We start from the raw sequence: 16,581 nt of genomic DNA on the forward strand, positions 1-16,581 counted from the left end.
CTGTCACCACCACCACCACTGTCACCACCACCACCACTGTCACCACCTGTGCTGTGCGCCACAGCTCTACCTCCTCATCAGTAGCTCTCACATCACCCAGAGAGGCCTCTAGCTCTATCGCTCCACAGAAATGCCCTCCTTCACTCTAAAGAAGACGCTTGTAATGCTAGCTCTCAGGATTGCTTCTCTGTCCTTGCCCTACTTTTCCTACTCAGCAACATCTTCCACATTAACCAGCCCTTTTGGAAAACACTTGCATTTTAGAGTCTTATAGTAAACTATGTAGTCAGGCCTTCAGATGTGTGCATTTCACATCAGTAGCTTAAACCAACATTGGAAAATAGATTTTTAAAAATTACATCTGTACCAAACACAAAATTTTTCTCCTCACTATTCCCTAGACAAAATAGTCTAACAGCCATTAGCACAGCAGTTACATTGTACTGAATTGTACTACATTGTATTAAAACTGATCTAGAGGTGATTTGAAGTACTCATGAGAGTATGCATAGGTTATATGCAAATGCTATGTCATATTATGTAAGAGACTGGAGCATCTACAGATTTTAGTACATGCACGGATCAATCCTCCATTGCTATCAAAAGACCGTTGTTCTTGCTGGGTTTCCTTCTACCTGGCTGCTCCCTGTTCATTTGCTTTTCTGATACCTTCCTATCTCCTGTGATGGTTAATTTGAGTGCCAACTTGCGTGGATTAAGAAACACATCTAGAGGGCTGGAGAGATGGCTCAGCGGTTAAGAGCACTGACTGCTCTTCCAGAGGTCCTGAGTTCAAATCCCAGCAACCACATGGTGGCTCACAACCATCCGTAATGAGATTAGATGCCCTCTTCTGGTGGGTCTGAAGACAGCTACAGTGTACTCATCAATAAAATAAAAATAAAAAAAAGAAAGAAAGAAACACATCTAGAGCATTAGTGAGACACAACTTTTGTTGTGTCTGTGAGAGTGCTAGCTGAGACAATCTTCCCTCTTCTCTGCTTGCTGATCCTCCATTGTATGAAAGAAAAGCCTTCCACTACCCCTGCCATGGTGGGCCATATCCCCTGAACTGTGAGCTCAAATAAACCTTTCCTCTCTGAAGTTGAATTTTTGTCAGTAGTCACAAAAAGGCAGTGAATATATCTCCCTTCAATCTCTATTTCAGAACTGGGGATCTGGCTTAGTTACTTTTATGTTACTGTGGTAACACACCCTGATCTTAGTCAACTTATAGAAGGAAGAGTTTCTTAGGAGCTTACCGCTTCAGAAGGTGAGAGGCAATGACTGTCATGGTGGGAAACATGGCAGCAGGCAAGCAGGCATGGCGCTGGGGCAGTAGCTGGGCTCCTACATCTTGCTCTACAAGCATGAAGCACAGAGAAAGCTAACTGGGAATGGCATGGACTTTTGAAACGTCAGGGCCTGGCCCCAGTGACACATCTCCTCCACCAAGGTCACATCACAATTCCTAATCTGTCCCAAACAGTTTTACCAACTGGGGATGAAGCATTGACATCCATAAGCCTACTGAAGCCACTCTCATTAAAGCCGCCATAGTCTTTTTTCATCTCTTTACTCCTCTCTGCTTCTCTCCACTCCTGTCTGCTTTCAGAGCTTTGAACCACATCTAAGTCATACTGTTTCCCAGTGTCTTAAACTTGATTATTACAGCTCCCTTCCAAAGACTAAGAGTGTCTAATAGGGTCTATTAAGAAAAGAAAGTTGCAAAGCTGCCATCCCAGCCTCCACTTCAAGAGGAAGCATTTCTGCCTCTCCCAATGACTTCAGTGGTTATCCGTGGTACCCACCCTCCTCACACTCATCCACAGTGAGGTTTAGGACTCCAACTCCAAATTTCTCCAATTCTTCCGCTCTCTCAGCCAAACTATCTCCCTCTTCCTCTTGGAATCCTCAGCCTCCCTGCTCTTCTTTGCTTTCTTCTTTTTGTCCCCTAAGATTCTTCCCAGGCAGCCAGAGGAATTAAATGTGAAATAAAATAATGCATAAAATAATGACATCTCAAAACTTAAGTCCTAGCCTGCATATTATGTTGAATTAAAGTCACCACCAAGTCAACAAGGCAAGATAAAAAACAGAGCCATACAGACTGGAAAGGAAATTCCAAGAATGGTAGTACATACTTCTAACACCAGCACACAGGAGGTGGACACGTGAAGACTGTGAGTTCAAGGCCAGCCTGGGCTACCAGGCCCTACTGCACAAGAGGGAAAAGAAATGCAGAGGAAAAAAAGATTGGAAATGAAGATATAAAGTTGTCATTAGTCACAGATAATTATATGTGGAGAATAGAAGAGCAAATAAATACATTTAGTAATATCATAGAATGCAAGACCAATGTGAGAAAAACAATTATACCTACCTCCATAAACCAGCAATAAGCTACAATAGCATCCAAAAACTAAAAATACTAGGAACAATGCAAGGGAAAGAGCTGCTAATGGGGAGAGGATAAATCTCCACAAGAAGCCAAATACAAAGGGCTATGTACATACATGATGTAAAAGTCCCTTCCTATGAACTTCTAAAATAGGCAAATCCTGTCTATAATAGTAGAAATCAGACCCTATTCGCTGGGTGTGGGAAAAGAAGTTACTAGAAACTGATATGATAAAAATGTTCTAGATCCTGGTTGGTAAGCTAGCTACATGATCATATGAGTTAGGTCAAAATTATCTACATTTTTACTTAAAATTTCATTTTATGTTTGTTTGTTTGTTTGCTCATTTTGGGGAGGTGGTTTGGTTTGGGTTGGTTTGGGTTGGTTTGGGTTGGGTTGGGTTGGGTTGGGTTGGGTTGGGTTGGATTGGGTTGGGTTGGGTTTTTCAAGACAAGGATGCTTTGTGTAGCCCTAACTGTACTGGAACTCACTCTATAGACAAGCCTGGCCTTGAACTCAAGAGATCCACCTGTCTCTGCCTCCTGAGTGCTGGGATTAAAGGCATGCACCACCATTCCCAGCCATTCTATATAAATTTTATCTCAAAACACAAACTCCAGAAGCTTCTCGCTTGAACAAAACATACCCAAACAGTGAAATGCTCCCATGAGAACCAGGACATGCACATCCTATAGCTCCTTTTTAGATGTGATTTTAAGGGATAGGAAAAATCAGGCCTGGAAATATGCTGCATGTGTTTGATCTGCACTTGATGAGATGACCCGGGGCGGCCAGAGTGCGAGCGGACAGGGAGCGGCAGACCTGGGGATGGAAATTTTTGGAACTTGTCTTTTACTTAAAAGGCTTCATCATGATGTCTGCCAGTCCATCTTGTGGGCAGGGATAGGAGTCTGACCCCACTCCTGACACAAAAGAAGGTGATTCAGGTGCATGAGCCCAGGTGTGCCAGGACTCCATCTACCTATGGTTCAGGATGCCTACTGGCCTCACTACAATGTGTGCCCAGAGATCACTGGACCACTTCAGTGTCTTTACAATAGAGTCCTCTGCAGAACTCAGGACCTTCAAACTCTTAAAAACCCTGACCCTCCTTTCTTATCAGTTGTTACTCTCATCTAATCTTTTTTCCTCTCCACCCTTTAGAGCTGTCTCCTAACTATCCCCCACCAGGAGAAACCTCCTTGGTTAGACTTTCAATTGAAATCAAAACTGTGGGTTTTTTTTTCTTGTGTGTTTCCATGTTGAATTCTCTCAAGAACCCTGGGAGCATTATTGTGGCCATTTACAGGCAATAAAAAAAGAGAACCCAAAGAGGCTTGTCTAAGAGTACGTGTAACTGCCAGGTGGTGGCAGCACACTCCTTTAATCCCAGCACTCAGGAAGCAGAGGCAGGTTGATTTCTGAATTTGAGGCTAGCCTGGTCTACAGATCGAGTTCCAGAACAACCAGGGCTACACAAAGAAACTCTGGCTTGAAAACAAAACAAAACAAACAAACAAGTGGAGTGCATGTAACAGCTGGTCCCAGAGTTCCAGCACTCCCTTCGAAGGGCCAGTCTTCAAGGAGCTGGGCTTGGAAACTCTGCAGCAACTTGAGTGAGAATTGCCCCATCTAGGACTGTAACACTTAGTGAGAACAAATCTGAAAGCTATGGAACATACTTTGGGGAAGAGAAGTTTTCTCTGTCCCCTTACCAGTGCAGAACACAGCCTATACCTTTTAATTCATGTCTAGATGCAGAGAATCCCAGGAGCTTCTTGAATGGTGAGGAAAGCAAAGGTGGCTCAAGGCATCGACAACCACTAGCCAGACAGACCATTAGGGTTGTCTATGGGCCTAAGGTCCCCAGACCCAGCAGTGGAATAGCAACATCCATTGCATTTGTTACTTTTCTCAGTGCTGTGACAAAACGCCTGACAAGGGTTGATGTCACCTCACAGCTGGGGGCTGCCTTCCATCATGGCTGGAAGGCATGGTAGCAGGACTGGCCACAATCATGAATCAGAAGCTACTAATGCTGGTGGTCAGCTCACTTTCTCCCTTTTATTTAGTATAGCAACACAGCCCATAAAACACTGCTGCTCACATTTATAGTGTGTCTTCCCACCCCAATTAACTAATCTAGAAACTCCCAACAGGCATGCCCATGTTTCCATGGTGATACTAAATCCCATAGAGCTGATAACCAAGACAAACCATCACACCCATAAGACCTCCTAAACTCCTTTGAATTCACTGCAGCTCTTACCTCCTCCAGGCAATGTCAAGTGGAAACGTTTACTTCTTGAAGCTGGCTCTCGGGAGGTAAGCCACCTGACTGTCAGAGCCACAGGACAAAACCTTCTAAAATCAGGCTCTGAAAGGCAGGTGTAGGCAGAGTGGCTGTTCTGTGGCAACATTTTGTGGTCCCCTGACAATACTCCCAACCTCTTATAGTCAGGTTTAGAAGGCCCTACCCAGAGTTAGGACCTTTGCCATGTCCCCTCTTTCTTTTAAATCTACCTTGAGCCCTGAGATCAAGCAAAACTGCCATTTTCTTACCAGAATTTCCATGGTCCAGATGCCAGGAACACATCTTAGGATATACTGTAGGGGCTGGACAGATCTTTTTCCAGAGAAGGAGGCTCCATTATAGACAGGCTGTGGCTTTCAACATTTCTATAGCTGAAGCTATATAGTCAGGAAGTCCTGATCACAGGCTAGGGAAAGGAGGCACTTGACTCTGGCTGGTTGAGATTTTGATGTATGACTATTACTGAGAACTTGCTTATTCCAAGCTAAGCATCTCCCTACCAAGCATCCATCTATCTCCAGTGAAACGAAATGAAATGAAATGAAAGAGATGAGATGAAATGAAATGAAAGAGATGAGATGAAATGAAATGCCATTTTGAGAGTTCACCAGGAGGAACCTGCCCCTCGTTCCCTGACCTACTAGATACAGTACACTATTTATTTATTTATTTATTTATTTATTTATTTATTATTTATTTATATGAGTACCCTGTAACTGTCTTCAGACACACCAGAAGAGGGCATCAGATCTCATTACAAATGGTTGTGAGCCACCATGTGGTTGCTGGGAATTGAACTCAGGACCTCTGGAAGAGCAGTCAGTGCTCTTAACCACTGAGCCATCTCTGCAGCTCTCCAGCCCAGCACACTCTATCTTTACGACTTTATCTCCAGGACTGGAGAGATGATTCACTATGTGAACTGTTCTCTGTGCAAGTATGAAGACCCAAGCTGGATCCCCCAACCCATGTAAAAGCTAGGCGTGGTTGTGCACATTTATAATCCTAGGCTGGGGAGACAGACAGAAAGAATCCTGAGTCTTGTTGGCCAACCAGACTAAGTGAGTTGTCAAGCTTGGGTTTAGTGAGAGACTCCCTCAAAAAATAAATTGGAGAAGCAATAGAGGAATGATACCCAATGTTGATTTGACCTCCAACCACCACACACATGTAGATAAACGTACACATCTCTGCACATGAATAAAACACACACTCAAATCTACATCCAGATGTCAGTTATATCTTTTTAAGATTTATTTTTATTATTTTTAATTCTATATATGGGGGGGGTGTTGAGTGCAGATGGCCTCAGAGTCCAGAGACATCAGATTCCCATTGGAACTTCAGTTACAGACTGTTGTGAGCACCCAACTTGGGATCTGGGAACCAAATTTAGGTCTTCTGGAACTGGAGAGATCTCAGCAGTTAAGAGCACTGGCTACTCTTTCAGAGGTCTTGAGTTCAATTCCCAGCAACTACATGGTGACTCACAACCATCTACAATAGAATCTGATGCCCTCTTCTGGCATGCAGATATACATGCAGAGCACTCATACATAAAATATAAAGTTTTAAAAACAAAAAAATGTAAGGGGCTGGAGAGATGGCTCAGTGGTTAAGAGCACTGGCTGTTTTTCCAGAGGACCTGGGTTCAATTCCCAGCACCCACGTGGCAGTTTGCTCACAACTATACCTCCACTTCCAGGGAATCTGACACCCTCAGACAAACATGCAAGCCAAACACCAATGCACATAAAATAGAAATAAATAAGTTTTAAAAATTAAGGTCCTCTGAAAGAGCAGTTCATGCTCTTAACTGCTAAGCCATCTCTCCCTCCAGCCCTCTTATATTTTTTTACATCTTGGTATAAGAAAACATGGCCATTGGGTTTGCTGATACTAACAGTCCCAGAAAACTGTGTATCCACAGGTTACTGAGTTCAATTTATTACTAGCAATAAGATTGTAAAACCACCTCAGAAGCCAATGGTTCTTCTGTAGAGTCTATGGCTAGAAGAGAGCTGATATTCATTTAGCCAAGCTATTCTAAGTCCTGGGCCTGATCTGCCCTGTGCCATCATTGCAGAACCTAGTGAAAGCCACCTCCAAAAAGCTGTTTCCATTTGGGTACAGTGGTCCATATCTTTAATCTCAGCACTTGGGGGGGCAGAAGCAGACAGATCTCTGTAAGTTTATGACCAGCCTGGACTAACATAGCAAGTCCCAGGCTAGCCAGAATTACATAAGGAAACCCTGTCTCAACCCCATTCCATCCCCTCCAATGCCCCCCAAAAAGAAGAAAATCTGTTTCCTGAGGCCCCATTAGCCTGCCACATGCCTTTCTAGGAATGCCTAGATGGAAACAGCTCTCTCCAGGAGCAACATACATGCTCTACCCCTGCTACCCCCAAGAGCTTTTGAGCCTTAGAACTTGCCCTTCTTTCTGTAATGTCCTTCTTCCTCTTCTTATATCCAACTTTTGGTCATTTGTCCCTAGCTGAATGTTCCCTATTCAGCCTTCTCTGACCCTTCTGCCCTTATCTATGACCTGACTCCTCAGCTGTGGGCTCCAAGTTTGGACATGGAGTCCCGTCTGATTAGCCTGCTCCATCCAGAGTACAGGAAGCCTGCCTATTATAGGCGTCCAGAGCCAGTCCATTCTATTACCCAGCCAATGTAATGTGCAGGCCTGGGCCTTGCAGACTTTTCCTCACTCTCTTTACAACTATGTAAAGAGAGGGTCTGTGGACCTGCCTAGCATAGCCTCCTCTGCCTTTCTTGTCTCCCTAGCAGCCTTGGCAGCCTCATTACACAGCCTACTAGGCCTGGCAAGGAGCCTTCACAGAGAGTCCCGAAAGATGTGGGCAGCTCCATCAGACAGGAGCTCTGATGCAGCCCCTCCCTCTGGAAGACTGCCTCTGTTCAGAGGCTCTAACCTGTGACTCAACGTTTCTGAATGCCATCAGGCCCCACACAGACACATGTGTGAGGTGAATTTTTTCTGGTCCTATGAAAAGCTGGGAGTTCTACAGAAGGCCATGCTTTACCTTTTCTAGTGTCATAGTATAAGGGACAGGCATTGGTACCCACATCACCTAGTGAGAAATGGACCAGAGTGACTAGAGGGAGCATCAGTCTGGAAGCACAGCCAAAAAGGAGCCCTGGGTTGTATGACTAGGGTTCTCACTTACAGATAAAGACTTAAACATTTGCCCATGCCCAGGGTAAAGCCAGAACCACAGAAGATCACCTTTTTCTGGTAATCAGAAGTAACAAAGATCAGGGGAGGGGAAGGACAGATGAATGACACCTCAGCTAGGACAGATCTGGGAAGGGAACAGAGCATCAGGCCTCTTTGATTTAGAGACACACTTCTTTGGGAGGAGACAATGGAAATCCATGCCCCTGGCCATGACAAAGCTGTTCAAGTTTCAGGGACTTTGCCTGCAATATGGACATAACTTCTGCTTTGGAAGCTATTGGAAGAGCAGAAACATAGGGGAAGCCACGTGAGATATATCTGGCATGCAAAGCTTGAGCTGAAAACTCTGTAATGGGCCCAGCCCCTCAACAGATTGGCCTTCTTCAGTGGTCCAAGACCCTTATCCTGTTCTTATATTAGCTATCTCAGGGAGACTAGTCTATAAGCCAAAGTCCTACCACCGGAAAGGGAGGCTGGACTGGGATATGTATATACACTGGGATGAAAGACCACTTTGTGAGGGAGCTGAGAAGCATGCCTCATTCTTACACAAAGAATCTCTCTGCCAGACATGAGAGTCAACTGCCCCTGGTTTGCTGTGGACACTTTACAGTCCCTGAAGCAGAGGGTACCTTTGTTGAATAAAGCAGACTCCCCAATACCTTTCCTGATTTCTCCTTATGCCCATTACTCCTCTTCACCCCAACTATCTCTTCCCAGAGTAAAACTCTCCCACAAGATGACCATGGTCACCTAGCCATCTCTGGTCTCTTTGTCAGAGAAGGCAGGCAACTGTTCTCTTTTTATCCCTGCAGAAATCTGGACCCTTTAAGGGTAGGCACCATAGGAAAAAGGGTAACCTGGAGGTCATTTGGCCCTATCAGAGCCTCTCCTCCTGTCCTCTCCAGCTATAGACCTTAGCAAAGCCACTGAACTACTCTGAGTCTTTGTTTTTCCATATGGAAACAAGGGATCGTAGTATTTGCCTTGAAGGATTTGAAGATGTATTTTGATAACGTCTAGTTCAGTGGTCCATAAACTTTTTTTAGAGCACATAAATTCACGCTCGATTTAAATCTCAAGAGAAATTCCAGTATATAAAATAGCTCTGTTGGCAGCGGAGGTGTGAGGCAAGGAGCTAGGACTCCTACAGCAAATGCTGGGAGTTCAGGGAGTCCAACATAGATGAGACCTGGTTCCAACTCTGACAGCCAGCTCTGGAGGGAACTGGAAATGCCACAGCAGCAAGAGGAGGTGGATGGCTTGTTTGACAAACTGGCATCAAATATGGGTGTATCTCTGGGAGAGACAGAGGTGAGGAGTAGGGGGTGGGAAATGTGGCAGACACAAGAGTGCCCTTCAAACTTCCTACAGGCAGATGAAGAAATGAGAGGCTCCTTGCCACGGCTGCCTCTCAGCTGTTCAATGGACGTGTTCTCTGTTCTCACAGAAAGCCTTGCCACACCCCGCATCTGCTAGCTGCAGTGCCCTTTGTCTATTTTCTTCATCTAAGTCTGGCTTACCCTTTGAGTTCCCAATGTTACTACATCTCAGAGGCCATCCATGATTGTCTACAACCAAGACTAGGAATAGCATTTCCCTCCTCTGCCTCCTGCAGCACGGAGGTGGGGAGAGTATGCAGATGCTAAAAGCATAGGACTCAGTTTCTCCATCTATTAAGTAGGAATATGAGAACTAAATTAAGTGACCCAAATAAAGCCCATCACACAGTAGGTATTCAGCAAGCAGAAACTTCTCATCATGATGTGGTTGCACCCTCTTTCAAGTTCTGACACATAGCGGGTATCAACAAAATGCTTAACAAGGCCTCACACCTCTTGTGGTCACTAGCATCCTGAGCCCCAAGAAACTAGCCCCTTTGAGTTAGCAGCTATATTTGGGAGTGGTGGGAGAAACAGAAGAAATAGAGAGCAAGAATTAGCAGAATGCCAGGGAGTTGGACTCAGCTAGCAACCAATACTGGTGACCAAGTCTTTTGGGGGTTCAACTACCAATAGTCCTCCTCCACTCTTGTGAGGGGAGGTCTCCCATTTAATAGATAAGAAAACTTAGACCTAGCAACAAAGCTCATGGCATGCCTGAGACCACAAAACATTCTTCCCAGTCTATCAACTTGTGGCACCATCCATATCTGCCAGGCTGCTGGAATAATCTGGTCTTGCTTAATCAACATCTTATTTTGCTGATAGGGAACCTCAAAAATGAGTACAGTCTTGACCAAGGCCTAAGTTCAGGTCTCGTTAAGTGTAGACCCCATCCTACATATTGGGTATGAGGTGGGCTTCCTGCCTGCTGATTTTGATTCCAAAATGTAAGCAGGCCAGCTACTTAATGGGACAAAAGGAGGAATTTTACACTTCTGGACTGGAAAGCAGCTGAGAGAATCCCTGAGAGCTACAGAGGTTCAACCTAAGGCAACCATGTCTAGAAACAGCTACACAGTTCCCACTGCACCCTCGTGCCTTTCAGAGGCAGTTTTGAGAGGCCAGAAAACATTGAGACCCCTGCAGAGACTATAGCAAGCTTCATTTGGAGGCTCAGTTCTGATGCTGCGGTGGAGGGGCTGAATCGAGGGCGAGGGCAGAGAGGGGCTGGTATAGAATAGCAATGAGCTAGACTGCTGGAAGCCAGCCAGCCTCAGGTTCTGAGGACAGAATCAGGGCTCCCCCACCCAGCTCCTGCACACACACACACACACACACACACCTCATCACTAAAAGCTCCTAAAGAAGCTACCACAGTAACTATGTATAATAAATGCCTGTGTTTAGATTAGCTTATGTGAGTGTGTGGCTGGTTCATTTCTTAACTCATCTAAGACCTACCATCTGGTTGCCATTTTCTATGGTCCATTTCACAGATAGCCACACTGAGGCCTTGGTTCCCAACCTCCCAGTCCTGGTTTGTGGGAACTCCTTCTAATACCAGAAGTTAGGGGGCCAAGCACTGAGTTGGGTTTATCACTGAGTCAGATGTTTTCATGGGATCGTGGGTGTGGCCAAGGAGACATGGGATAGAGGAATAAGGCTTCTACCTTGTCTTTAACTTAACTGGCCCTATAACACTTCCTCCCTAAGAGCCACATGAGAGGGCAAGCTCCTTCCCTTGCAACAAGTGAGGCCAAGTATGACTGACTAAACAATTCTCCCTTGAGCTTACAGGAAGACACTAGTTCTATAATAGCCATTCCAAAACTACCACAGCAATGGTCTTACCTGTGGAAAAGGTGGGTACAGCAGAGAACCAAGGCCAGTCCCAAGGAGAAGCAGACTGGAAGAGCAGAGGTCTAGATGGAGCTGGAGGGCAGTATCTGGTCCCAGCTATTTACTCTTAAACTCCAAACCTATCAGGTACCTTCCTATCCCCAAAACTCTCTTTGATTGAAACTGCCCAAGAATTTTTCTCCTGGACCACATGAAAGCCATGATTCAATTATATACATCTGTGTAGTGTAGTCCTTAAGGGGAGTGTCCGGTATGCAGTGGATGTCCAGTCCCAATTAGCCACCTCTCCCATGTATGTAAACTCCTTGAGGTGAGAACCCCACTTGCAGCTGTTACTGACACCTACTCTTTACCTAACACAAGTCTCAGGCATAGTGGGGACTATTGCAGCCGAAGTAAAAGAATCAGTCTATACCTTATGTGCTATTTGTATCTCCCTGCATACCCAGCATCTCATCAGCCTTAGAGAGCACACTAGGAATATTGACCTGAACCGTATGCATTTAGGGACCCTCAAAGTTACTCGCTAATTGCCCTCCTTTGAAGTCCAGAGCTGCAATAAAGGCCCCCAAAGCCCACATGTTGCTACACTGAAGAGCAAGTCCTTGGAAGTAAAATCTCACAGTATGGAAGATCTGATTTCCCAAATGCACAGTCCCAGAGGTAGAAGTAGGCCTGGATTGGTCTTCCCTCCTCCTCAGACCAAGTTAGGTTCTCCCCACCTAAATGGATTGGAATACCAAAGTAGCTAAAGCAAGCTAGGCTTGCACCTTGTACCAAGACACTCTCTTAAAAGTATTGCACAAATGACATCTACTCCAATCCCCTGACACTACAAGGTGGGCACCCTCATCTGTAGTATTCAAACTGAGGAACGAGAAGTCAGGAAAGCTGAGGGACTTGTCCAAGGTCACCAAGCTACGAAGCAGCAGAATATCACTGGAGTGCTTGCCTTCGAATATCTCTGCGCCCTGCCCCTTCCACCCCCCACGCCTGTGCCCTGAGAGAAGAGGGGCAGCTGAGGAGGAGTGAGCCCTGTCTGAGCCAGATGAGCTCTTGGAAAACTGGGAGGTTTCAAGATTGAAGCTAGGAGGAGAAATGGCACAGTGAGGGCCCCTTGAGGCTGCCCTCAGGGCTCCCAAGGGGTGAGGGTGCTCTCTTGCTGGAGTAATGAAAAGAGTCTTCCAGCATACCACCCCTCCCCTCCCCAATATTCTCACTGCCAAATGAAACCTGGCAGCTTCTGAAAATAGCTCCGCGCTGCAGCAGGCACTCTGCCCGCCCTTCAGCAGGCTGGCACGCAGCTGGGGGTGGCCACTGTGGGCAGACGCTGGCACACACAGGGCTGGGGGTGGGTGTCACACATACAGTGCACAGGGGCGGCACAGAGCTGGAGGCATGTGGCAGCTGCCATCTCTCGGTCCTTCTGACCTTTCTACAATGAATGAGACAGAGTTGCTGGAGTCCGCCTTCCGTGTTTACAAGACCAGAGGCACCCTCTCCAGCCAGGCTAAAGCCACCAGTAGGGGTATGGAACTGCCCTTTGAGCACTTTTATCCCACTAGGTAGACAAAAAGAAACCCAGGAATCATTGAAAAATGTTAAAAATGTGTTTATTAATATCTGAATATAAAACCCAGCAGCATTGTTGTAATTGATAAGATCTAAGGTTTCCCAGCCAGTGAGAAGGACCGGGATTGAGGATCTAGGAAGTAGGCTGGGTGCCAGGCACTTGTCAGGTCACCAATCAACCACTCAACACCTGGATGCTACCCTGGGCAGGACAGGGCAGAGCTGGCTAAGTCTGCAGTCAGCCAAGGAAAACCCTCTCTGCTCTGACTCAGGCTAAAGCCAGGATCAGACCTTGTAAGCATGGCTCAGCAGCCCTTCACCACCCAGGTCTGATCCAGAGTACAGGAAAAGGTCCTGGGTAACAGGGAGCCAAGCACTTTCTTTCACAAAAGTAAAGCCAAAGGTAGCCCGTGCTATCAGCAGGAACGGGCTTTCCTACCTGAGATCTGGTGAGCAGGAAGAGTTGGGAGCTTTTGTCACAGTGACATTTTCCAAAATGGAAAAAGGTTAAGGATACCCACCCCCAACATGCATATCCACACCTTCAGCTAAGATGAGAAGTTACCTTTTAGATCAGGGGGGAATGACTGGATGCTTGACCCCAGGGACTCTAGTGGCTCTCTGAGTGTTACATGGGCTCATGCTACAGTAAGGCAGGGCTGGACCACCCAGGAAAGTAAGCAAGCAGGACTCTGCAGCCTCTGGAAGACCAAAGAGGAGTGAGCCTGGAGAGGGACAGTCAGTGTGAGAGAGACAAACCTCCCCAAGAAGGTAGACCCTTGATTGTCCCTCCTCCCTCTTTTGTTCAGTATTCTCAGACAGCAACATGGCCTCTGGTCACCATAGCAACCGATGGCCCAATACCTTCCTCAAGGCCAGACCCATCTGCCCACACAGCAGGATACATCCTTTATAGAAAAAGGGTAGATCCACCACAACTCCCAGTGGCCTAGAAGTAAGGCTATGTCCTATGGCAGAACAGAGCTGTGGCCTCAGTCAAGACAGCATGCAAAGTTGCTTCAACTGTAGCAGGGGCATCCCCATCCCTGAGCACCCACAGCTTTCTAGAGCCTGAGACTTAGGCTGGGACTCTTGGGCCAAGCTCTTTATCCTTAAGTTCAATGTGACACATAAGACAACAAAATTATCCTTTTGTTATAAGAATGCTTCCAGCCCCTCCTGGCCAGAGCCTCAGGACATTACAGTCTGTCAATCTGGCTCCTCCAAGGCGCCATGAGTTACTGGTTGTTGCATCCTTGTGAGGCTGAGCTGCCCGCCTGCTTTTTCCTCCTCTTGTTGAGGAGCCGGTTGTTGGAGGTCTTCAGGTCCTTGATCTTCACCTGGTCATAGTCTACCCGCATAGTGGCCAAGGCACTGGTCATCTCTTCCTGCATACCATTAGCATGAGATAAAAAAGAGGTCAGTATAGACTAACCTTGAAAACCATCACTTCCATGCCTGGGAAGCCCCTCAGTAATAACACTAACAGGAGTAACAGCGTGCACAACTCCAAAACCCACTCTGTGCTTGGTCCTGGGCACATAATTCTCTCTACAATGTGTCTCTCTCTCTGTCTCTGTCTCTGTGTCTCTGTCTGTCTCTCTGTCTCTGTCTCTGTCTCTCTCTGTGTGTGTGTGTGTGTGTGTGTGTGTGTGTGTGTGTGTGTGTGTGTTGGACACTGAGTTTATTCACAAAGGCAAAAGAAAGGGATGAGTCCCTGGACCACATCAAGGCTACCCAGACAGAGAGCTGAGAACTGAACCAGTGGTATTTATTTGTATAGAACCTCCAGGCCTGAAGACAATGACATTTCCCTGGATCTCCAAGGGTCTGAAGCTTAAAACCCTAGCACTCTATGATGCTATCTCATAGAGACCCACCTGACCCTTACTATGTCTAAAACAATACTGGTTCCTATCTCAGATGCTGTTGGTCATAAGAGAGTTTATGACCAATGCTTGGGCCCCAAATCCTTTCATCAAATCCCTGGCCTAAAGTCCCCTCACTAAAGATTGACCCACGAGCATCATCCTAAATGGGAAAGTGTAGCAGCCCAGTGCTCAGTGGTATTCCCTGGCTGGGTCACCAGGGCAGTCACTGACATCCTCCAGACACAGGGAATGTATAGAGACTGAGTCAGAATCTACTCACCTTGACATCATCCCAGTGGTCTTTGTCTTCTTGTAGCACTCGGGCTGTGTGGAGTGGGGTCTGTGGGACCACCTTTGATTGCTAGAAGGAACCGCAAACCCATGGATTACTGCCTAGAACTGTGTGGTACAGCATAGGCACCTCCACCACATACATACCCTGCTCCCATTCTCAGGTGGGGAAATGGAGGCTCAGAGAGGTGAAGGAGCCTGACTGGGACAGTGGCAAAGTCGGGCCATAGGTGGGGTGTTACCATACATCACTGTACAAGGTCGCAGTCCAGCCCTACACCCAGGCCTCCAGGGCTATCCCCTTCCATCCTGCCAGCCCTACTCCAGGCCAAGACCATGCTCACATTGATCCAAGGATGGCTCATAAACTGCATGATAGTCAACCTCTCTGTGGGATCTGTCTTCAGGAGCAGGCGGATTAGCTGCTTGGCTAGGGGACCCAGAAAAGAGGGATCAGTGAGTTGCAGTCCCTCAACTCCCCCACATGAGTCACAAGCTCTCTCAGACAGAGCTACACATGCACCTACATTCTTCATGATCAGAAATGGTGAGCTGACAACTGTTTCTCGTTCAAGGTCACTAAGTGTTCAGCATAATTTGTTAAGCAACAATAGATAATAACAGACGGAATTGTGTGTGCTACCTGGGAAGAAAAATATGAACAAAACCACAAGGAAGGGGTCCTGGGAAGGCAATATTTATGGATTTTTATGTTGTTGTTTTTTTGTTTGTTTGTTTTTCAAGACATAATTTCCTTGTGTGCCCTTAGCTGTTCTAGAACTAGCTCTGCCGAGCAGGAAGGCCTTGAATTCACAGAGATCCTCCTGCCTCTGCCTCCTGGCTGGGGAGACAAATGTTGAACCCACTTGACAGATATAGAAACTGAGACCTTGAAAAGTTCAGATGATTTGTCTAGGTTCGAATAGCTAGGATTTGAACACAAGTCAGTTTGACAGCCAACGGTGTAGTATTCCTCTAGGCTCCACCCAACATTCACCTAGCAACAGCTACCTGCCAGGTAGGAGCCTCACTCTGTTCAGGTGGCTTCTCTCTCTCTTCATCTTTCCTCTCTCTCTCTCTTTCTCCCTCTCTCTCTTCCCCCACCTTCCCCACATGTCCCCAGCTGGCCTCTTCCCCTCTTTCACTCTTCTTCTCTCTTTTTGTCCTTCTCTGTCCCCCGTTCTCTCCCTCTATCCCTTTCTCCAAGTCCCAGATAAAATCTCTTTCATATTAGGCTTGTCACATGGCTTGATTGTTCAGGGAGACACCTTGGTAGGGTCCACCAAGGTACCTCTTCATGCTGCTGTTTTATAAAACACAACAAAAAAGGATATCTCCCAAAATGAAGGCTGAAGGGGCCAGGTTGGGTACAGCAGCTTACTCACCATCCTCAGAGACTTCTGACCACTCAGGTTTAGGGAAGCCATACTGGCCCAAGCGAATCCTTCTCTTCATTCCTGGAGAGATGGCCTGGCCAGTGTTGGAGTAGAAGGGTGGGAAGCCACACAAACTGACAAAGAGAAGAAATCATTTGACACAGGGTTGGGCACACAGGGTCAGACAGACCCATTCTCTTCTTTTTACTAGGGAGACAGGCAGCCAGACACCACAGCAATAATACCAGCCCTGTGGACTCTTGAACACATCCCAGGAATGCCATCAGCCTTGACACAGGGAAGCCCGCA

The 16,581-nt window shown here is 46.5% G+C and overlaps 1 protein-coding gene across 3 annotated transcripts in view; it reads right to left on the reverse strand.

Annotated features, from left to right (window-relative positions):
* Window positions 1-12,753: 12,753 nt before the first annotated feature.
* Window positions 12,754-16,581, reverse strand: part of Mapkapk3 (MAPK activated protein kinase 3) — a 33,340-nt gene continuing 29,512 nt past the window's right edge. For all 3 annotated transcript variants that reach the window (XM_028756801.1, XM_028756799.1, XM_028756800.1), the window contains exons 8-11: window positions 16,282-16,406; window positions 15,241-15,326; window positions 14,886-14,966; window positions 12,754-14,122 (exon numbers count right to left, since the gene is read on the reverse strand). In XM_028756801.1, the coding sequence (XP_028612634.1) occupies window positions 13,973-14,122; window positions 14,886-14,966; window positions 15,241-15,326; window positions 16,282-16,406 (442 nt within the window). In that variant the 3' untranslated portion in view covers window positions 12,754-13,972. The remainder of the gene's footprint in view (window positions 14,123-14,885; window positions 14,967-15,240; window positions 15,327-16,281; window positions 16,407-16,581) is intronic.

This window comes from Grammomys surdaster, unplaced genomic scaffold, assembly GCF_004785775.1.
Source record: "Grammomys surdaster isolate TR1022 unplaced genomic scaffold, NIH_TR_1.0 126131, whole genome shotgun sequence".
Taxonomy (NCBI): Eukaryota; Metazoa; Chordata; class Mammalia; order Rodentia; family Muridae; genus Grammomys; species Grammomys surdaster.